The sequence below is a fragment of the Heterodontus francisci genome, chromosome 26, assembly GCF_036365525.1.
Source record: "Heterodontus francisci isolate sHetFra1 chromosome 26, sHetFra1.hap1, whole genome shotgun sequence".
Classification (NCBI taxonomy): Eukaryota; Metazoa; Chordata; class Chondrichthyes; order Heterodontiformes; family Heterodontidae; genus Heterodontus; species Heterodontus francisci.
This window is the reverse complement of record NC_090396.1, coordinates 33,470,688-33,494,584: the sequence shown is the minus strand read 5'-3', so window position 1 is coordinate 33,494,584 and position 23,897 is coordinate 33,470,688. Positions and strand designations below refer to the sequence as shown.

Here is a 23,897-nt window from a genome sequence, read left to right as displayed (position 1 = left end):
TATCTACGTGCACTCTAGTATTAGCATATATATGGTATAAAGTTTAAAGTTGCTTGGCATACCAATTCTAATTAGTAAAACAAACAAATGAAATGACTTCCCAAACTGGATTGCAGGGCTTGCTTATTACTAAGTAGAGAGTTGAAAGCAAGGAGGTATGCATATGCTGAATGTTAATTATTGAACCAGAAAAGAGAAATGAGGAAGACTTGTCTGGAAGACCAATTTGATGATGATTCCTAACTTGAATACAGGCAGCTTTTCCATCAACACAGCAACCTCACTAGCCATTTACAGTCACACATAAATAGGAATATGGACAAGACCAATAGTTTCATGGTCAGCTTAATTGAAATCAACATAACAATTATTTCATTGACAGATAGTAAAACCAAATTCTAAAACTTAAAGCACGCCTTCATTCACAGTGGTCTGATTCTTTTCTTTTACAAAATGAACAAAGTATACCTGCCCCCTTACATTGTCTACAATCAAAAGAAATAAGGAATTTGTATCAGTAATGGAATGTAAAAAGAACAGAAAGGTAGCAGCTTCAAGCATCATTCTTGAACGCCAATTAACTCAGCACGAAACAGATTTAGGGTTATGAATCAAGGCTTTTAGCATACAAATTTTTATTAAGTATTAACTATAATGGTAATAACTTCCATTAGGGACTGGTATTCTTCACAGCACATCCAATGGTATTATTTTAATGGAAAGAGCCTTGTGCTTAACCAATACAAAATTAGCTAGGAGTTATCTTTAATGGGCCAGATTTTGCTGTAAAAATAAAGGCATATGAATGAAGCATGCTGTTATTAACACATAAATTGGCCAACAACTTGTAGGGAAGAAGAGATAACTGTGAATTGCGAGTCACCAGAAGTTTCTGGTCATTCTGTGCCACTTTGCTGCTGGCTTCCTGATATCGGCACCTCCCCATGAATTTCATGAAGTAGCTGTATTTACACATTAATGCTGTTTAAACTACAAGAGCAGGTCAAAGGCTGGGAATTCTGTGATGAGTAAGCAAAAGTCAAGAGTGCGATGGAATACTCTCCACTTGCCTGGATGAGTGCTTCAACAACACTCTAGAAGCTTGACACCATTCAAGACAAAGCAGCCCGCTTGATCAGCACTTCAACCACCACCTTAAACATTCACTCCCTCCACCACTGGCGCACAGTGACAGCAATGTGTACCATCTACAATATGCACTGCCGCAACTCAGCAAGGCTCTTTCAACAGCACCTTCCAAACCCTCGACTTCTACCACCTAGAAGGACAAGGGCAGCAGATTCATGGGAACCGGTAAGGTCCCCTTCAAGCCACACACCATCCTGATTTGAAACTGTTGCCGTTCCTTCACTGTCGCTGGGTCAAAAACCTGGCACTCGCTTCCTAACAGCACTTGGGGTGTACCTACACCAGATGGATTGCAGCGGTTCAAGAAGATGGCTCACCACCACCTTCTCAAGGGCAATTAGGGATGGGCAACAAATGCTGGCCTTGCCAATGACACTCACAACCCATGAAAGAACTAAAATACTCACCACAGAAAGTTAAATCTAGCAACTAACAGTGATGTGATAATTGTTCATCACTGCCAATCAACGTCTCTTGCCCAGAAAGTGAAGCATATAATTGTATCAGGTTGTGAAGTTTTTTTTAGGTGTTTTAAAAATGTCAAATTTAACATTTTTACTTTTTTTTTTCTTACTTTTCCTTTGTCTCTTTTTTTCTCCCGCACTTAATCCAATCTTTCTTTCCCTCATTTTATTTCCCTTTCTGCACCTAATCTGACAATGAATTCACCCTCTTCCTCAGTTTTTCCTCTGTTTATTTCACAATCCTTAAATCTGATTAAAAAGAGATAGACTGTCCTCTTGTTCATCAAGGTCCCAGATACCCTGTTGCTATTGCTGAGCCATTATTAGCTCATTCTTCTAGCAACTTGGTCAGCAAAATAGCTTAAAATCTAGACAGATAAGTAAACATAACTAACAGATGCCCCACTCCAGCAAAACCTGGCCTTGTATGTTCCAATTTCTTTTTTTGCTAAATGGAATGAAGCTACCTCATGATTGTGAACACTAAAGAGCTATGGTCAAATGCGAACCAACCAAATTAGTTGCTCGGCTGTACTGCATCAATCATACCTTTCGATGAATGTTCTTAAGACGTTCCAGTGTATTCTCGTTAATGTAGTCAGTCACTGGCCTGTAAGAGATATGATGCTATTAAACCAAACTTGAAAAACTGACAAAATGATAGGATAATTATAATTTTAAAAGAATGAATAGTCTAATAATTGCTTCTCATTTAATTTTAAAGACTTTGTGATATGTTTGTATGCATACACGTGAAATCAACATTCTTTGTGTGCTATGTTAACAAAAGTGCCCACATATTTATGTTAAACAGGCAAACACCTTTGCTAAGAGTGGACCAAAGAATTTCAAAGGAACATACGAATATGCTTATTCCTAATATAGTAGACATAATTTTAAACAAGTTCTAATAAAGCACCAGAAAAATACGACAAGATTTGAGGCTTGACCTTTTATGAAAGACAGCATTTTTGAAATATTTGATTTAGCAGCTAGAACTGAAAACATTAGTTCAAAGGTTCATTCTTACTGCTTCCATCACAGATCTCCATTATTAACAATTTTAATAACATTTAATAACGACTGTTTCTATTCATGGTTTTATTTTATTGGAACATGCATTAATTAATGTAAGGAAATCGAAAGTAATGAACACTAATCTCATACCTGTTGTTCTCAACAGCCATTTTATAGAGTGCATAAACAATTTCTGCACAAGCCAAGACTGCACCGTGACGAGAGTTCAAATCAATGCCTGTTGCTAAAGGTAACAATCGTGGCAAAGCTACAACAAAAAAAGAAACACCTTTACTGTATGTAAAAACGTCTTATGTAAAATGCATAAGCAGCAATGCAGCTAATTTGCAATAAGACCATAAGTAATAGAGCAGGAGTAGGCCATACAATCCCTCGAGCTTGCTCTGCCATTCAACATGATCACGGCTGATCTGATTGTGGCCTTATCTCCACTTTCCCACCTGCCTTCCATAACTGTTGACGTCAATTGTAGTGGAGTTAAGGCCAAGATCAGATCAATCATTTTATTGAATGGCAGAGCAAGCTCAAGGGGCTGTGTGGCCTACTCCTGCTCCTACTTCTTAGTTTCTCATGTTCTTCAGAGGAGCATTATTGAATAAAATCTGACACCAAGTCACACAAGATGACATTAAGGCAAATGAACAAAAGCTTAGTTTGAGATTTTTTTATTGGTTCATGGGATGTGGGCGTCACTGGCTAGGCCAGCATTTATTGCCCATCCCTAATTGTCCTCGAGGTGGTGGTGGTGAGCTGCCTTCTTGAACGGCTGCAGTCCTTCGGTGTGTGTACACGCACAGTGCTGTTAGGAGGCGGGTTCCATGAATTTGACAGCAACAGTGAAGGGGGGCTTGGAGGGGAACTTGCAGTGGTGGTGTTCCCATGCATCTGCTGCCCTTGTCCTTCCAGGTGCTGCAGGTTGCAGGTTTGGAAGGTGCTGTTGAAGGAGCCTTGGTGAGTTCCTGCAGTGCATCTTGTAGATGGTACACAATGCTGCCACTGTGCATCGGTGGTGGAAGGAGTGCTTATCAAGAGGGCTGCATCGTCCTGGATGGCATCAAGCTTCTTGAGTGTTGTTGGAGCTGCACTCATCCAGGCAAGTGGAGAGTATTCCATCATACTCCTAATTTGTGCCTTGTAGATGGTGGACAGGCTTTGGGAGTCAGGTGGTGAGTTAATCGCTGCAGAATTCCCAGGCTCAGACCTGCTCTTAGAGCCACAGTACTTATGTGGCAGGTCCAGTTAAGTTTCTGGTCAATGGTGACCACCAGGCTATTGGGGGATTCAGCGATGGTAATGCCATTGAATGTCATGGGGAGATGGTTGGATTCTCTCTTGTTGGAGATGGTCATTGCCTGGCACTTGTGTGGCGTGAATGTAACTTGCTACTTATCAGCTCAAGCCTGAATGTTGTCCAGGGCTTGCTGCATATGGACATGGATTGTCTTATTAACTGAGGGGTCGTGAATGGTGCTGAACATTGTGCAATCATCAGCAAACATCACCACCTTTGACCTTATGATGGAGGGAAGGTCATTGATGAAGCAGCTGAAGATGGTTGGGCCAAGGACACTACCCTGAGGAACTCCTGCAGTGATGCTCTGGGATGGAGATAATTGACCTCCAGAACCACAATCTTCCTCGTTTGTGCTAGGTATGACTCCAACCAGCGGAGAGGTTTTCCCCGATTCCCACTAACTCCAGTTTTGCTAGAGCTCCTCGATGCCACACTCGGTAAACTGCTGCCTTGATGTCAAGGGCGGTCACTCTCACCTCACCTAAGGAGTTCAGCTCTTTTGTCCATGTTTGAACCAAGGCTGTAATGAGGTCAGGAGCTGAGTGGCCCTGGCCGAACCCAAACTAAGTGTTAATGAGCAAGTTATTGCTGAGTAAGTGCCGCTTGATAGCACTGTCAATGATACCTTCCATTACTTGCTGATGCTCGAGTGTAGACTGATGGGACAGTAATTGGCCAGGTTGGATTTGTCTTTTTTGTGCGCAGGACATACCTAGGCAATTTTCCACATTGTCGGGTGAATGCCAGTGTTGTATTTGTACTGGAACAGCTTGGCTAGGGGCGCAGCCAGTTCTGGAGCACAGGACTTCAGTACTATTGCTGGAATGTTGTCAGGGCCCATAGACTTTGCTGTATCCAGTCCCTTCAGCTGTTTCTTGACTTGGCTGAAGACTGGCACCTGTGATGCTGGGAACCTCAGCAGGAGACCAAGATGGATCATCCACTCAGCACTTATGGTTGAAGACGGTTGCAAATGCTTCAGCCTTGTCTTTTGCACTGATGTGCTGGGCTCCCCCATCATTGAGGATGGGGATATTTATTGAGCCTCCTCCTTCTGTTAGTTGTTTAATTGCCCACCACCAGTCACAACTGGATGTGGCAGGACTGCAGAGTTTAGATCTGGTCCGTTGGTTGTGAGATCGCTTAGCTCTGTCTATCGCATGCTGCTTCTGCTATTTGGAATCCATATAGCCCTGTGTTGTAGCTTCACCAGGTTGACATCTCATTTTGAGATATGCCTGGTGCTGCTCCTGGCATGCCCTGCTGCACTCTTCATTGAACCAGGGTTGATCCCCTGGCTTGACGATAATGATAAAGTGGGGGATATGCTGGGCCATGAGGTTACAGATTGCGGTTGAATACAATTCTGCTGCTGCTGATAGCCCACAGTGCCTCATTGTGCCCAGTTTTGAGTTGCTAGATCTGTTCGAAATCTATCCCAATTAACAGTGAGGTTGTGCCTCACAACATGACGGAGGATATCCTCAGTGTGAAGACAGGTCTTTGTCTCCACAACGACTGTGTGGTGGTCACGCCTGCCAATACTGTCATGGACAGATGCATCTGCGACAGGTAGATTGGGGAGGACGAGGTCAAGTATGTTTTTCCCTCTTGTTGACTATCTCACCAGCTGCCAGAGACCGAGTCTAGCAGCTATGTCCTTTAGGACTTGGCCAGCTCAGTCAGTAATGGTGCTACCAAGCCACTCTAGGCGATGGGCATTGAAGTCCCCCACCCAAAGTACATTCTGTGCCCTTGCCACCCTCAATGCTTCTTCCAAGTGTGTTCAACAAGGAGGAGTACTGATTCATGAGCTGAGGGGGCGACAGTTGGTGGTAATCAGCAGGAGGTTTCCGTGCCCATGTTTGACCTGATGTCGTGAGAGTTCATGGGGTCCGGAATAAATGTTGAAGACTCCCAGGGCAACTCCCTCCCGACTGTATATTACTATGCTGCCACTCTGGTGGGTCTGTCCTGCCAGTGGGACAGGACATATGCAGGGACGGTGATGGTGGTGTCTGGGACATTGTCTGTAAGGTATGATTGCATGAGTATGACTATGTCAGGCTGTTGCTTGGCTAGTATGTGGGACAGCTCTCTGAATTTTGGCACAAGCCCCCAGATGTGAGTAAGAAGAACTTTGCAGGGTCAACAGAGCTGGGTGTGCAGTTGTCGTTTCCAGTGCCTAGATCGATGCCAGGTGGTCCCATCCAGTTTCATTGCTGTTAGACTTTTCTCTAGCAGTTTTGTACAACTGAGTGGCTTACTAGGCCATTTCAGAGGGCTTTTAAGAGGAAATCACATTGCTGTGGAGCTGTAGTCACATGTAGGCCAGACTAGGTAAGGACAGCAGATTTCCTTCCCTGAAGGACATTAGTGAACCAAATCGGTTTTTACGACAATCGTCAATGGTTGCATGGTCACCATTACCGAGACTAGCTTTTCTAATTCCAGATTTATTAATTGAATTTCAATTCTACCAGCTGCCACGGTGGGATATGAACCAGTGTCCCCAGAGCATTAGCCTGGGCCTTTGGGTTGCTTGCCCAGTGACATTACCACTACGCCACCGCCTCCCCTCAAAGTTTTAAGGAATGTCTGAAAGTAGAAAAGAGAACAAGAGAGGTAGAGAGGTTTAGGAAAGGAATTCCAGAGCTTAGTGCCTTTGCAGCTGAAGACACAGCGGCCAATGGTGGAATGATTAAAACTAGGGACGCTCAAGAGGCCCGAATTGGTGGAGTGCATATATTTGATGGTTGTAGGGCTGTAGGAGACTACAGCGATAGAGAGGACGAGGCCGTAGAAGGATTTGAAACCATGGATGAGAATTTTAATATCGAGGCATTGTTTAACTGAGAGCCAATATAGATCAGCGAGCACAGGGGTGATGGATGAATGGGATCTGGTGCAAGAAAGAACACAGGCAGCAGAGTTTTTGTTGACTTCAAGTTTACAGATAGCAGAAAGTGGGAGGCCAGCCAGCAGTGTGTTGAATAGTCAAACCTAGCACTAACAACTGTATAGATAAGGGTTTCAGCAACAGATAAGCCAAGGTAAGGGCAGAGTCGGGTGATGTCAGAGATGGAAACAGGTAGTCTTAGTGATGGTGCAGATCTGCAGAGGGAAGCTCATTTCGGGGTCAAATATGACACAATGATTACAAACAGTCTGGTTCCGCCTCAGGCAGTTGCCATGGAGAAGGAGGGAGTTGGTGGTTAGGGAACAGTGTGTGGCAGGAAACGAAGATAATGGCTTCAGGCTACCAAATATTTAGTTGAAGGAAATTTCTGCTCATCCAGTACTGAACGTCAGACAAGCAGTTTGACAATTTTGAGAGACGCTGGAGGGGTCTAGAGAGAGGGGGTGGTGAGGTAGAGCTGGGAATCGTCAACACACACGAGGAAGCTGGCTGTGTTTTAGCACGACACTGTCGACAGGCGTAGATGAGAAATATGAGGGGGCCAATCCAGATCCCAGGAGTACGCAGTGATAACGGTGCAGAAGCAGGAAGAAAAGCCACTGCTGGTGATGCTCAGGCTTGACTGGATAGAGAATAGAACCAGGCGAGTGCAGTCCCACCCAGTTGGATGATGACAGAATGGTGTGGTAAACATGTCAAAGACTGCAGACAGGTCACAAAGAATCTGTGTCATAATCACATAGGATGTCATTTGTGATTTTGATAAGAGCCATTTTGGTACTAAGGTTGGTTGGCATCCTTCCAAGATGATGGATACACAGCAAACAATACATTTAGGTGGTGTGTCTTCTCTTGGTGCACCTTTGCTGATGGCTGTGAAGGTCAGTTCTTGACATGCAGGTTCTGCCACAAGTGCCGCACGTGAAGCTGCCAAGTGATGCTGTGAGTTTTTGGCGTTGGTGCCAGTTGCCGAGCTGCTGGAGCCACTGGTCGTCATGGTAGTGCACGCCAGTCCACAGGATGTGTCGCCATTTCCCTCTTTCACTAGCTAGTGACTCCCTTGTGCGATAGTCAACATTTAGAGCCTTCATGTCACACTTGCAAGCATCCTTGAAGCGGAGCTTTGGGCGCCCCACTGGTCGTTTGGCCCCGGCTAAGGTCCTTGGGTGTGCAACCGTCTTCCATCATGCAGATGTGTCCGATCCACCGAAACCACCTCTCTTTGATTAGTGCCAACACACTTGGGAGCTCTGCCTTTTAGAGGACTGATACATTTGTGATTTTGTCCTGCTAGGAAATACCCAAAATGCACCGCAGACAGTGAAGGTGGATATGATTGAACTTTGTTTCCTGGTAGCTGTAAGTCGCCCATGTTTCTCAGACATACAGCAAGGTGCTGAGAACACAAGCCTTATAAACCATCAGCTTGCTCCTAAGGATCAGCTTGGCATCGAGAATTAGCCAAAGATGGTATTTGCTTTCCCGATGCATGTATCGAGCTCGGCATCAAGGGACAGATTGCCTGTCACTGTGGATTTAAGGTAGCAGGATTTGTTAACCATTTCCAGTGAGGTGTAATCAGAGGTGGAGATGCAACACCTTGTCCCATAACCAAGGTTTTCTTTTTTTCTTTCATGGGATATGGGCATCTTGAAGCTTACAGTCAAGAACAACAAGTTACAGGCATGGGAGAGACAGTCCATGAGTCTTATGACGGGCAGAAACTTGATTGGAGTGATTCAAACATGGAGTTCCAGAAAAGGTGAGAAAGAGATGGCACAGAGGTGGGCCTATTTCTTTGCAGTAAACCTTTATGGTTCAAAAGTGGGAATGCCTTGATGGGACAGAGTTTGAATTAGTGAATGCGGTACAAGACGACTTCTTGTCACAATGAGTCACAGGTTCAACTAGCCCTTGCAGATTTGTTCATTGCAAGTAATCCGAATGGCATGATTTATTGTAATATAATAACATTTCAGATCATCAACCAAAACACCACCAGTGAGGAGAACAGAAATACAGGGCTGAATTTTGCAGTCAGCGGAGAAGCAACGGGACTTGCCACTGACCTTGATAAAAATCTGCCCACAAAAATCCAGCAACCTCTGTGGTGTGGATTTCTGCTTTCCCAAAGTCAGTTTGAATCTGACGCCAAGTCAAGGGGATCTCCAGATGTCCAGTAGCAGCGAAGTCATCAGGCAGAGTAAGCAGCCAACCACACTGAAGTATTCTCAGACAGCAAACCAGGAAGTAAAAATGACTGAATCCCGACACTTTTAATTTGAAATTTTACAGATAGTGAAATAAATGATTGGGACATACAAATGGGGTTAAGGTAAAAGATAAAATATCAAACTTTAAAAAAAAAAATTAAAATGTGGAATTCATCATAAGAGAAATTTGTCTTTGAACAAATATATAATTATTCTTACAGGACCTGTGAGAATGGTTAGCAGTAAATATGAACTTAGTATGCTATAAAAAGAGGAAGAACAGAAAAAGACTGGAGAGATTGGGTAACACGGAGATAAATTCAGAGGCACGCATTTTGAGGACAATGGGAGGACCAGAGGTCTCACTGAAGTACAGTTGTGTGATCTGGTTGACTTGACAAGGATAAAACTTGATATTGGACAGAATGAAGAAATGGAGTACGTTCTATATCTTTCTTTTTCTTTCTTTCTTTCTTTTGGGCCTCCTTATCTCGAGAGACAATGGATACGCGCCTGGAGGTGGTCAGTGGTTTGTGAAGCAGCGCCTGGAGTGGCTATAAAGGCCAATTCTGGAGTGACAGGCTCTTCCACAGGTGCTGCAGAGAAATTTGTTTGTTGGGGCTGTTGCACAGTTGGCTCTCCCCTTGCGCCTCTGTCTTTTTTCCTGCCAACTACTAAGTCTCTTCGACTCGCCACAATTTAGCCCTGTCTTTATGGCTGCCCGCCAGCTCTGGCGAATGCTGGCAACTGACTCCCACGACTTGTGATCAATGTCACACGATTTCATGTCGCGTTTGCAGACGTCTTTATAACGGAGACATGGACGGCCGGTGGGTCTGATACCAGTGGCGAGCTCGCTGTACAATGTGTCTTTGGGGATCCTGCCATCTTCCATGCGGCTCACATGGCCAAGCCATCTCAAGCGCCGCTGACTCAGTAGTGTGTATAAGCTGGGGGTGTTGGCCGCTTCAAGGACTTCTGTGTTGGAGATATAGTCCTGCCACCTGATGCCAAGTATTCTCCGAAGGCAGCGAAGATGGAATGAATTGAGACGTCGCTCTTGGCTGGCATACGTTCTATATCAACATCATGATTAAAGGTGAAGGTTACAGTATTTTCTGTGTGGACTCACATTGAGAATCACTTACTTTTCAATTGCAATTTCAAATTGAATGAATGGCACTAAATGCTATTATGGTAGAACAGTTGTATCAATCAGTGTAGAGTCAACTATTGGTATTTCTTATAATAGTGCAGCAGATGCTATTCCTCGGGAAAAAATACCAAGTTTTATTTACTTGGCCACTCACCAATATTTGCCATGTATTCTGGTGCATGTGGAGTAAGGTTATGAAGGGTCTTTGCTGTGAGCTCTCGAATGGCACTGTGAAAACACAAAGGCAATCCATTATTCTACAGAAAAGCATGCTTCAATTTTTAATGCAAATCACAAGATTATTCTGGGACGCTTTCTCACAAGACTTATGGACATCAGAAAGTATATACAACACAGTGCAATTCATTGCTGTCCACAAAATAAGATTAAAACTGCCGAGACTTCAAATAGAACATACTATTTCAATGCTGCTTAAGAGTGAATTAGAGATACAAAAGGATTGGTTCCAATATGCCCCTTTTGCACATTACAATTTTGCATGCTTTGTTTGTCCATTTCTGTTCACTGCCTCCCAGTAAAATCAAATACTGGGATGCATGCGAGGAACTCTAAATTATATCACCTGAGTATCTTAGTAAGACAGCAGACACATGAAATAGTGTCTCCCCTTGAGAAGCAAAGTACAGTACAAAGTTCATATAATTTTTCTTAAGCTAAGAAATAGGAGGTTCTTTATGTAGAAAGTGTAGCCCGAGGATTTACTTCCCTTTTAATAATGTAGTTATAAGGGAGGCTTATTTTAATAATCACCTAAGGTATACTTACTGGTTCACAGGCCAGTTATTTTAACAGTTTGAAAATGGATGGTGAGAAGTGTAGCAATTTTCATGGAAAGGTGGGTATTGGCACACAATAATTAGTTTAAAATTTGTTGCTACTTGGAAATATAGTCTTAAAATGTAAAACACTGAGCACTGTACGAGTTCCACAAGTACCCATTAACTGCTACAATCTAACACAGCGCACCTGTGCACTGTGCACCTTTTGCATCTCTGACAGACATTAACCTGAACACTATTGTGTGTCTAGCCGCCAATACATTTTTAGCATCTTCAGGTTTGCAGGTGAAGGAGGATACACACAGACAGAGAGACAGAGAAATCTTTAGAAGACCAAAGGAAATATAGGGAAATGGGCTAAAAATGGCAGATGAAATTCAATGTCGGTGCATTTTGGTTAAAAAAAAATACGATCGAAGAGCAGTTCAACTTGGGAGTATAGGGTCACTGAACATTAAATGCAGAACTTCTGGTTCTTAAGTTTGTGACAAAAGTTAATAGAATTCTAGGTTTTATCTCAAGGTAAAGAAAGAAACGTCAAGAGGTAATGCTGATCAAATAGTAAAATTGAATAAAAGTCCACTCGGATTCTGACCTCATTCCAGCCGTGGTCCAAACATGGACAAAGAGCTGAATTCCAAAGGTGAGGTGACAGTAACTGCCCTTGACACCAAGGCAGCATGTGACTATGTGGGGCATCAAGGAGCCCTAGCAAAGCTCAAGTCAATGGGAATCAGAGGGAAAATTCTCCACTGGTTGGAGTCATACCTAGCACAAAGAAAAATCGTTGTGGCTGTTGGAAGTCAATCATCTCAACCCCAGGACACTGTTGCAGGAGTTCCTCAGGGTAGTGTCCTAGGCCCAACCACCTTCAGCTGCTTCATTAATGATCTTCCCTCCAACATAAGGTCAGAAATGGGGATGTCACTGATGATTGCACAGCGTTCAGTACCATTCACAACCCCTCAGATAGTGAAGCAGTCTGTGCCTGCAAGCAGCAAGACCTGGATCACATTCAGTCTTGGGTTGATGAGGCAAGTAACATTCGCACTACACAAGTGCCAGGTAATAACCATCCCCAAGAGAGAATCTAGCCATCTCCCCTTGATGTTCTACAGCATGACCATGGATGAACCCCACCCCCACCCCCCATCATCAACGTCCTGGGGGTCCCCATTGACCAAACACTTAACTGGGCGAACCATATAAATACTTTGTCTACAGAGCAGGTCAGAGGCTGGGGATTCTTCGGACTCCTCAGAGCCTGTCTATTATCTACAAAGCACAAGTCAGGAGTGTGGTGGAATACTCTGCACTTGTCTGGATAAGTGCAATTCTAACAACACTCAAGTAGCTCAACATCATCCAGGACAAAGCAGCCCGCATGACTGTCACCCCATCCATCACCTTAAACATTCACTCCCTGGACATCCGGCGCACCGTAGTGGCAGTGTGTATCATCTACAAGATGCACTGCAGCAACTTACCAAGGCTCCTTCGATGGCACCTTCCAAATCTGCAACCTCAAACATCTAGAAGAATAAGGGCTACAGACATATGGGAACACCATCACCTGCAAGTTCCCCTCCAAGTCATACACCACCCTGACTTGGATCTAAATCGCTGTTATTTCACTGTTGCTGGGTCAAAATCCTGGAACACCCTCCTTAACAGCACCCTGCTGTACTTAAACCACATGGACTACAGTGGTTCAAGGAGGCAGTTCACCACCACCTTCTCCAAGCAATTAGGATGGGCAATAAATGCTTGCCTTGCCAGTGACGCTCACATCCCATGAATGAATAAACAAAAGTAGCGTGTGCAATATTGGGCTCAAGACCATTGTTACGACCAGGTGTGAAAGGTGCTCTCAGGTTTAAAGAAAACTGAAATTTTATTAAACTTAAACTCTAATTCGAATGACACCTAAGGATACACGACGTGCCCACGCTAACATGCATATGCGATACACACATGCAAATAGAGACAGAAAAGAGAAGAAAAATAAAGTGGAACGGTTTGAGGCAATATCTGAAGAGTGTGTTATGGTTCTTCGAGCTCACTGTAGAGTCCTTCTGTAGGTTGATCTTGCTTTTCGCTAGGGCCCAGTATTTTTCTTAAACCTTGTTCACTTTAGGAGACTTTTCTCTCTTGGGGTTCATGTGTCTTCAATGGATTCCGAAACTGGTGAGGAAGAGATGGGAGCCGACAGGAGAGAGAGATGTTCTCATTCCAGGAGCAAAGAGATTTCTGCAAGTTCAAATTCAAAAAACTCAGGTGCCCAGCAGGTTACTCATGTGACTAGCTGGTGTGACCACGTCTGTTTGTGTTTTCGGTCATCTTAGCAGTCAACCTGAAATGCTAGCTCCTCCACCTTCAACGTCTGGTAATCAAAAGTCCATTGTGGATTGGATGTATCGGGGAATAGTCTTTTGTCCCTTTTAAGCACGGTCTGTAAATATGCAAATGTGTTTCCAGTCAAGGATCTGATGTTTCTTTTAAACGCAAGTTCTTTCTTTACTCCAGTAAGAGTTACCAATCAAAGTTCATGTGGTGAAATTAATATGCCTCATTCTTGGCACATGGGGCCCTGCATGACACTATAGAAAGGATATTGAGGTTTTAGAGAGGATACAACACAAATTCACGATGATGTGACTGGTATGAGGAAATACAAATTTTATGATTTGCAAAATTTTGGGATATGGTAGCAGACTGGTTATGTTATTGAATTAATAATCCAGAGACACAAATTCAAATTGCACCACAGCAGCTGGGGAATTTAAATTCAATTCATTAAAAAATCTGGAATAAAATGCTAATCTCAGTAATGGCGACCATAAACCTAACAGATTGTTGTAATATCATTTAGGAAAGGAAATATGATTTCCTAACCTGATCTGGCCGACATTTGATTCCAGACCCACAGCAATGTAGTTGGCTCTTAATTGCCCTCTGAAAATGCCTAGCAACCCATTCAATGGTATTCAAGAAGGGAGCTAACCACCACCTTCTCAAGGGCAATAAATGTTGGCCTTGCCAATGAAGCCCACATACCACAAATGAAGAAAAATAATTGGGGACATTTTCATTAGAATGCAGATTATGGAGAGATAAATTGGAAGTGTTTAAAATTATGGAAGGATGGAATAGGCTTAACACATGCAGGTTGTTTCCAGTAGCTGAGGGATCAGGAACAAGGGGCCATAGAAACAAGGACCCAGATTTCTAGGTCAGAGGTAAAGCATCCGGGCTTGCCAATGACCTCAAAGAATGTTGCCCATAAGGATCTAGCAATCAACGTGGTGTGAATTTTCCCTTTACCGAGTTAGTTTGTATCTGGCGCAAGTCAAAGAGACCTCCAGGCATTTAGCAACAACAATGTCATAAAGCAGGGTAAGTAAAATAAATGATGGGGACATACATATGGGATTAAGGCAGAAGCTAAAATATTATAAACAAGTTTTAAAAATATGTGGAATTGTTATTATAATGGAGAAATGTGACATTCCAGAAGTACAAAATTAATTTTTCAGAGCCACTGAGGCTGTTCAACAGAAATTACGAACTTAGTATGCCATTAAAAACCCAGTTACATCTCATTCAACAAGGTGCAACTTGTTCAAGCGTATTTACAGCGAGAGTAAATGCATAAAAGAGCAAGTACTCATCAGTTCAGTGATTTCTAATTAATTGATTGCAGACTGAAAGGACTTCAACAGAGCACCTTATGGAGAAGAGTGGAATCATTGACAGCAAACTTTGGATTCTTGTATTTAACTGCGCATGCGCAGACTGCAGACATTGCTGTCAGTTTCAGAGGAGTAATGACAGTGAACACTGACAGTTCTGCCATCATTACTGAAGTCCAGGCCAAGATTAAATAAGCAGTTATGGAAAAGGACAAAGATGGACTGGAAATAGAGGCACTGAACTGGGGGAAGGCCGATTTCAATATGATAAAACAGGATCTGGCCAAAGTGGACTGGGAGTAGCTACTTATAGGAAAGTCTACATCAGACCAGTGGGAGTCATTCAAAAAGGAAATAGTGAGAGTTCATGGTCCCGTAAAGGTGAAGGGTAGGACCAAAAAGTCAAGGGAACCCTCGATGTCAAGGGATATCCAGGATTGGATAAGGAAAAAAAAGGAGGCTTATGGCAGATTCAGAGGGCTGAAAACAACAGAGGCCCTAGAGGAGTATAGAAAGTGTAGCGGGGTACTTAAAAAAGTAATTAGGAGAGCGAAGAGGGGGCATGAGAAAACAATGGCGGGCAAGATAACGAAAATCCCAAGGTGTTTTACAAGTATATTAAGAGCAAGAGGATAACCAGGGAAAGAGTAGGGCCCATTAGGGACCAAAGTGGCAATCTGTGTGTGGAGCTGGAGGATGTAGGTAAGGATTTAAATGATTAATTTTCATCTGTGTTCACTATGGAGAAGGACGATGTCGGTGTAGAAATCAGGGAAGGGGATTGTGATTGAAACAAATTAGCATTGAAAGGGAGGAGGTATTAGTGGTTTTCGCGGGCTTAAAAGTGGCAGGCAGCCATAAAGGCGGGGCTAAAGTGTGGCGAGTCGAAGAGACTTAGCAGTTGGCAGGAAAAAAGACAGAGGCGCAAGGGGAGAGCCAACTGTGTAACAGCCCCGACAAACAAATTTTTCTGCAGCACCTGTGGAAGAGCCTGTCACTCTAGAATTGGCCTTTATAGCCACTCCAGGCGCTGCTCCACACACCACTGACCACCTCCAGGCGCTTACCCATTGTCTCTCGAGATAAGGAGGCCAAAGAAAAAAAAGGAAAAAAAAGTGGATAAATCCCCAGGCCCAGATGAGATGTGTCCCAGGCTGCTATGTGAGGCAAGGGAGGAGATTGCAGGAGCCCTGACACAAATTTTTCAAATCCTCTCTGGCCACAGGAAAGGTGCCAGAGGACTGAAGGACTGCGAATGTGGTACCATTATTCAAGAAGGGTAGTAGGGAGAAACCCGGTAATTACAGGCCAGTGAGTCAATCATCAGTGGTAGGGAAATTATTGGAAAAAATTCTGAGGGACAGGATTAATCTCCTCTTGAAGAGGCAGGGATTAATCAGGGATAATCAGCATGGCTTTGTCAGGGGCAGATCATGTCCAACAAACTTGCTTGAATCTTTCGAGGAGGCGACTAGGTTGTAGATGAGGGTAAAGCAGTTGATGTAGTCTACATGAACTTCAGTAAGGCTTTTGATTATGTCCCGCATGGGAGATTGGTCAAGAAGCTAAGAGCCCATGGGATCCAGGGAAATTTGGCAAATTGGATCCAAAATTGGCTTAGTGGCAGGAGGCAGAGGGTCATGGTCGAGGGTTGTTTTTGCAATTGGAAGCCTGTGACCAGTGGTAAACCACAGGGATCGGTGCTGGGACCCTTGACGTTGCAGTGTACATTAATGATTTAGATGTGAATACAGGAGGTATGATCAGTAAGTTCGCAAATGACATGAAAATTGGTGGTGTTGTAAATAGTGAGGAGGAAAGCCTTAGATTACAGGATGATATAGATGGGCTGGTAAGAAGTGGCAAATGGAATTTAGTGTGAGGTGATATATTTTGGGATGACTAACAAGGCAAGGGAATATACAATGGATGATAGGACCCTAGGCAGTACAGAGGGTCAGAGGGACCTTGGTGTACTTGTCAATAAATCACTAAAGGCAGCAGCACAGGTAGGTAAGGGGTTAGGAAGGTATATGGGATACTTACCTTTATTAGCCGAGGCACAGACTATAAGAGCAGGGAGGTTAAGATGGAGCTGTATAAAATGCTTGTTAGGCCACAGCTGGAGTACTGTGTACAGTTCTGGTCGCCACACTATAGGAAGGATGTGATTGCACTGGAGAGGTTGCAGAGGAGATTCACCAGGATGTTGCCTGGGCTGAGCATTTCAGCTATGAAGAGCGACTGGATAGGCTACGGTTGTTTTCCTTAGAGCAGAGTAGGCTGAGGGGGGACCTGATTGAGCTATACAAAATTATGTGGGGCATAGATGGTGTAGATAGGAAGAAACATTTTCCCTTAGCGGAGGGGTCAATAATCAGGGGGCATAGATTTAAGGGGCAGGAGGTTTAGAGGGGATTTGAGGAAACATTTTTCACCAAGAGGGTGGTTGGAATCTGGAACACACTACCTGAAGGGGTGGTAGAGACATGAACCTTCACAACATTTAAGAAGTATTTAAATGAGCACTTGAAACGTCGTAGCATACAAGGCCATGGGCCAAGTGCTGGAAAACGGGATTAGAATAGATAAGTGCTTGATGGCTGGCACAGGCACGATAGGCCTGTTTCTGTGCTGTATAACTCTATGACGCTAAGAGATTTTGAACTGAGGGTAGGAGAAATTTCTTCGCAATTTGGGTTTTGAGAAGCTGTGGAACTCGCTTTCAGAGTTGGTGGTTGAGGTGGAAACTATATCAACATTCAAACTAAGATTGGATAGGAGAATGAACAAAGAGGTTGAAGAGATATGTGAACAAGATGGGTAAATATGGTTGAGTCGAATGGCGCATTTATGTGTTGTAGTAGACAGAGTCACAGACAGACGCACACACAGATGGATGCGTACACAAGAACACAGACTGAGACAAAGAAAAGCAAACACAAAGAACTTCAGTCAGAAACACAACAAAGACAGACATAGTACAAGAGGCGGATGACAAAAATAGGCACACAATGAAAGATATACTGTCAGATTCATGAACATACACACAACAGAAATATGCAAACACAAAAAACACTGAAAGCAACCTACAGAAAGAAAAAGACGTACATAAATAAACAATGGCTCCCAAATAGCACTGCTGCAATAAATCACTTCCCCTCAACATACTGAAAATATGTATCAGCATAAAATGTAGGCAAAATTGCCAGAACAGAAAAAGCACTGGTTGTTTGTATCTGTCACAATGCAGTAGAATACAACTTTGCCAACATACAGTGTTAGTTATTAAAGTGAATAAAAATCTTTAAAAAAAAATTCCCACCAACTGTCTTGCCAAGTTTCTCAACAGCAAAGGCAAAAGCCAAATCTGACCACCTACTTTGTTAAATTGGTCACCTGGTACATGTTTTCGCTAAGCTCATCAAAACACCACAAAGGAAATAAAGTGACAGCTTCTTACTTTTGATGGTTTGATCTGCTCCTCGGGCTAAGTGAGTTAAGACATATGTTTTAAATTCTGACAATTAATGAATCACACCCATAAAATTAATGTTTGCAAGTTTAAAATCTTTAAAACATAGAAATAAAAGTCAAGTTCATATACTTTCAGTAAGTGAGCGAATTTGAATGAACTCTCAAAGCGATACCAAGTTCCAATAATGTGTTCTTGGAGAATTACCTTCTAGTTTAAGCACACCCAAGAACAAAACAATTCCCCATTTTCCAAGTAATATCTATGCATTTACCCACCAGCTTCAATCTTTGCACTACCTTTGTTTTTTTACTTAAGTGCACATATTATTTTCCAGTAGTTTTGATCCGGTCATTGTTCATTATTTCCAACTACAACAATCTTTTCATCATCAGAAACATAGATAATCACACTTTGTAAATTCCGACAAACTAATTGACGGCAAGAGCATAAATTAGACATTTTATAGCGCAGTTTATTTAACTTTGGCTTGCATGTATAAATACCTAACCAATAAAGAAGCATGCTTGAAACCCCAATTGTATACTAACCATAAATTTTCTCCAAATATTAAAATCTATAAATGTTGTAATGCACATATAATTAAAACAGGTTATGCTCTCTCACCAATCCCAGTGGTTAAATTTATTTTGTATCAGATGATCGATCAAAGGTTGCGTATACTCAGGAAATCCAACAATGTATATACTGTAGAACAAAGATAAATAAAAAGGGCATCAGTTACTGCTTTATGCAAGTGGAATCTACTTTTGTTGTACCAGAATAGACAGAATTATTCATGAGAGTGGGAAATGCATTATGACAATTATTTAAAAGATGTTCCAACAGTATGTGTTTTCAGATTTATGGACCAAACTTCATTTTATATTAATCTGGCACTTGCTGTCTGAACAAGCACAAGAAATTTAATGTGAACCATGAAAAACAAGCTCCAGGTGCTGCCACAAATAATGATTTGTGAGCAGATTACAGATTATCTGAAACTCAAGTCCCATAACACATCATCCAAGCCTACTGTGCTTTTTTTATTTTATTTTCTCCCTTGCTATTATGACATTGTGACTTCCAGTTGTGGATCTTCTATACCTTCTGCAAACATTCATAATGAGTCGCTATCAGCTTGAAGGTAACAGAGGTTTTCTGTAGTAAATTACAAATCACAAATTCAGTATTTTGTACATATTGCACAATATTTTCTTTAGGTAGTGGGCAATAATATTCTCCTGGCCCATCAATGGATTTTCAACACTAGAAATAGATTAATGTTTTTGTTCAAAGTAGAAGACACTTCCATTGAAGAATATACCACATGACCTAGAAAATTGCATATATGTAAATAGAACTATATTCGTGAAAACCATATATGATATTAATGATGAATGGTCACAGACCTGAAACGTTAACTGTTTCTCTCTCCACAGATGCTGTGTATTTCTAGCACTTTGTTTTTATTTTATCATATTAACATAATGGTCCAGTTGCAGACGGAAGTGCCAGCTGCATGTTTCTGATATGAAAAATAGTGTGCAACATTTAACAGAATGAGCTTTGATAGCCCATTCTACAAGGTATTGTCTTTAATGTAAAAAGCAAACAAATAATAAGATTCTACCGGTTTCAGTAAAGAATTCTTTAATAAGCTAATGGACTTCACAAATATTTGACAAATATATTGCTAAAACTTAACCCAGTCCATCAGGTTTTGAATACTATACAGCAAGACTCTGTGTTGTAATTTAATTATTGGGAAGCTCCAACAATACTTTGAAGCCCTGCTTCCTCATCAAGCTGACTTCGATGCAAAAAATAAATTGAGCAATCCTTGTTTTTGTTTATATAAATTCATAGTCATTTCATAATTATAAATGGTAGGCTGCAACTTGAGTTGACAATTTGATTAACCTACCTTTGATATTTAATCCACCCACAGGTAAGAAAATATACTGAATATATGAATACAAAGGTGAGAATGAAGACCTAAGGCCAATGCATGCTCAGTTTATCCATGAGAGTGAAACCTCATGCTTCACTATCTCCAGCTGCTGGTAATGGCAACTCTTGGGTGAGACAAAAAAAGGGGTCGGGGTGGGAAGTAGTTATGGCCAATTTCAGGCAAAAGTGGTAAATTCCTCCCCAACTCCTGACAGCAAACATCCAAGTTCTAGGAGACTATGATTACCCAATATGCACTACTAGCCATACTTAAACACAGTGGCGCAGTGGTTAGCACCGCAGCCTCACAGCTCCAAGGACCCGGGTTCAATTCCGGGTACTGCCTGTGTGGAGTTTGCAAGTTCTCCCTGTGTCTGCGTGGGTTTTCTACCGGTGCTCCGGTTTCCTCCCACAAGCCAAAAGACTTGCAGGTTGATAGGTAAATTGGCCATTATAAATTGTCACTAGTATAGGTAGGTGGTAGGGAAATATAGGGACAGGTGGGGATGTTTGGTAGGAATATGGGATTAGTGTAGGATTAGTATAAATGGGTGGTTGATGTTCGGCACAGACTCGGTGGGCCGAAGGGCCTGTTTCAGTGCTGTATCTCTAATCTAATCTAATCTAAATTATTTGCTTTAGGCTTTCAGAAAATTTAACTGACAGGACCTGACACAAATAATGGGCATCAGAAAGAGAAAGTGCCCAATTCTTCAGCATTGATGAACATGGAAATTCAATGCAAGCACAAAAATAATTATAAAAACACAAGCAACAATCCTTCAATAAGTCATTGCTTCTGCTAAGTTAATTGTTCTCAGCCAAAAGAGAAGGGCACTATTACTGGTCTATAAGAGTATAGCTGTTGGAGTGCAAAGCAGTTCCTTGGGTTAAAGAGGAGGAAAAAACATTATTTAGTACCTCCTGCATGATGGTGTGTGTGCACAGACAAAGTTAACTAGAATGAGATGCCTCCACACAAATAATCTGACAATTCTCTTCTTTTAACTCACTCATCAAGGGCAGCCATTTAGGGGAGAGACTGGCTGCTATCAGCAGATATGGAACCACAGCTCATCATAGAATCATGGATTAGTATAGCATGGGAGGAGGCCATTTGGTCCATCGAATCTACACTGGCTTTTTCAAAAGACAATGCAGTTAGTCCCACTATTCTGCTTTTCCTCGATATCTGTGCAATCTTTCTCTCTTTCAAGTATTTATCAGATTCTCTTTTGAAGGCGACTATTGAATCTGTATCAAGCAGTGCATTCCAAATCATAAACACTCATTGTGTAAAACAGAATGTCATCCTTTTGCCAAGCACCTGAAATCTGTGCCCTCTGGTTATTGACCCCCCAGCCATTAGAAACAGTTTTTATTTACTCATTAACTACTACATTCAGCAAAAAGGGGAATTCTAAATCCTAAAGAGTTCCTCTGTGCTCAATATGTACTGCTGTCAAGATTTTATATTTTACTGACAGATAGTAGGAAGTTCCTAAGCCTTGAAGCGTTACCTAATATTCAAAAAACATTTGGTCCGATTTCCAACAGCAAAATAGTCAGCAGCGGTGAGTATCTCAATTCCATGTGGAAATGTACCCTGCAAAAGATGTGAATAAAAATAATTATCCAGCTTCATTCAAGAAATATAAAAGCCAGTTCACTTATGACATCTTTTATACAATTAATAAGTTTTCAAGGACACTTACTGAAAGGGACACACAGGTGGGGTGGAAACGACACCAAGGGGGACGATGACACGGAGGGGGGGGGGGGGGGGGGGGGGGGGAAAGGCCGACATTGGGGGGAGGGGGGACAGGGGAACGACACAGGGTGGGGGGGGGCGGGGGTTAATCTGTTAATTGCGTATCAGTTGCTTGATTACATGCAGGTGGAGGGTGTTAATTGGGGTCTTACTTGAGTACTTATACGCAGACACTTAATAAGACTGGTGAAGGGTTTGATTGAGGAGTTACACGTTTGTAATCCTTTTACTCTGTACTATAAATGTGAAAAAGAGTAAATATAGGCTCCAGCATTATCCTTCCATAACAAGCATTCCAGAGACTAACAAGGGGTGGGGGGTGAATGGACAGCATGGAGAAGGAGAGAGAGAGACAGGGAAAGACGGTCAGATAGAGATAGAGAGAGAGCAATCAAGATCACTCCTGACAGATGAACATCTATCCAGAATACTCCACATCGCTACAAGTGTGCGGGCAGACACTGACTACTTATACAAGCAAAAGAAATGTCAGGTTTCTCACGAAATCAGTGTCCAACATAGTGAAGAGAAAGTAGGTCAATAAATTAATCTTCTCATTTCAAGCTTCTTTTGTTGCTGTTTTGATGAGTAGTACGACAAATTTTTAATCTTCCCAAAATTGTCTTGCCGGCCCCCTATGTAAGACAAAAATTGTAATTTGGCCCCCCACATGGAAGGCTGCATTTGCTGATAACACAACCACTAGGTGGCACAGTACTAATATGCGCAAATGCAGCCTCTTCCACTGAAACATCACTGTCTGCGACGCTCAGGCAGCTGCTAGGATTAAAGATGGCACTGCTTAATTTATCACAGAAAAACTTCAACCCAAAAATCCCCTCTATCGGTCCTTCCTGCGCCTGTCTTCTCACCACTGGTTCCCTGCTGCCTTCCCTTAAGTACTCGCTACAGTCTCGCCGTTTCCCTCCCTCACCTTTTGGGGAGGCAGTGGCATACTGGTATTGTCACTGGACTAGTAACCCAGATACCCAGGTATTGCTCTGGGGACATGGGTTCGAATCCCAATTCAATTAATAAATCTGGAATTAAAAGCTAGTCTAATGATGGCCATGAAACCATTGTCGATTGTTGTAAAAACCCATCTGGTTCACTAATGTCCTTTAGGGAAGGAAATCTGCTGTCCTTACCTGGTCTGGCCTACATGTGACTCCAGATCCACAGCAATGTGGTTGACTCTTACATGCCCTCAAAATGGCCTAGCAAGCCACTCAGTTCAAGGGCAATTAGGGATGGGCAATAAATGCTGGCCTGGCCTGCGACACCCACATCCCATGAAAGAATTTTTAAAAACTCAGCCGCTTGCCCCACTGTTACCCTCCCCCCCCACCTTGGCTGATTTGTTCCCCGCTACTGCACTCTCCGGCTGCTCGTTCCCCGCTTGCCCGCTCCCTCACCCCTCACACCCATGACGCTAGCTCCAGGCTGCGTCACTTCCCTCCTCTCGGCCACTGGCTCCCACAATCGATTGTTCCCCGCTGCACCGCCCGAAGAAGCAAGGCAGGCTGCGAGGGGTGACCTGGCGACATAGGAGCGAGTAGCCAAGAGCTAGCGGCTGAAAGGGGGGGGGGCGGGGTGGTGGAAGCTGGGAGTGTGCGACCGGAGAGCAGGGGGAAGCAAGGAGCGGGAAACAATTGGCCGAGGGGAATAGGAGAGCAATGGCGAGGTCTGGAGCAAGTGGCTGAGGGGGGGGGGGGAGGGGGGGAATCAGCCGGTGGGGAGGAGGAGAAAGCGTCGCGGCCTGGAGCAAGTGGCCAAGAGGGGAGAGCGGCCCATGGGGCGGGAGAGAGTAGCTGAATGGGCGGGGGTATGGGGCGAGTAGTGGTGATCGAGCTCCAGCCTCAAAGTGCCTCATTCAGCCACTGAATGACTTGGCATTACGTGATGACGTTTCCCTGAGCATGCACCAATTAGTCGTGGCAAGATGTAGACTGCGCATGTGCAGCATCTCATT

At 43.0% G+C, this 23,897-nt stretch overlaps 1 protein-coding gene across 2 annotated transcripts in view; it reads right to left on the bottom strand.

Moving 5' to 3' along the window:
* The window catches only part of tbcd (tubulin folding cofactor D), a 370,097-nt gene that overhangs the window by 115,232 nt on the left and 230,968 nt on the right, over window positions 1-23,897 (bottom strand). For both annotated transcript variants that reach the window (XM_068057991.1, XM_068057992.1), the window contains exons 17-21: window positions 21,675-21,760; window positions 18,829-18,909; window positions 10,389-10,462; window positions 2,781-2,898; window positions 2,163-2,223 (exon numbers count right to left, since the gene is read on the bottom strand). In XM_068057991.1, coding sequence (XP_067914092.1) covers window positions 2,163-2,223; window positions 2,781-2,898; window positions 10,389-10,462; window positions 18,829-18,909; window positions 21,675-21,760 — 420 coding nt within the window. The remainder of the gene's footprint in view (window positions 1-2,162; window positions 2,224-2,780; window positions 2,899-10,388; window positions 10,463-18,828; window positions 18,910-21,674; window positions 21,761-23,897) is intronic.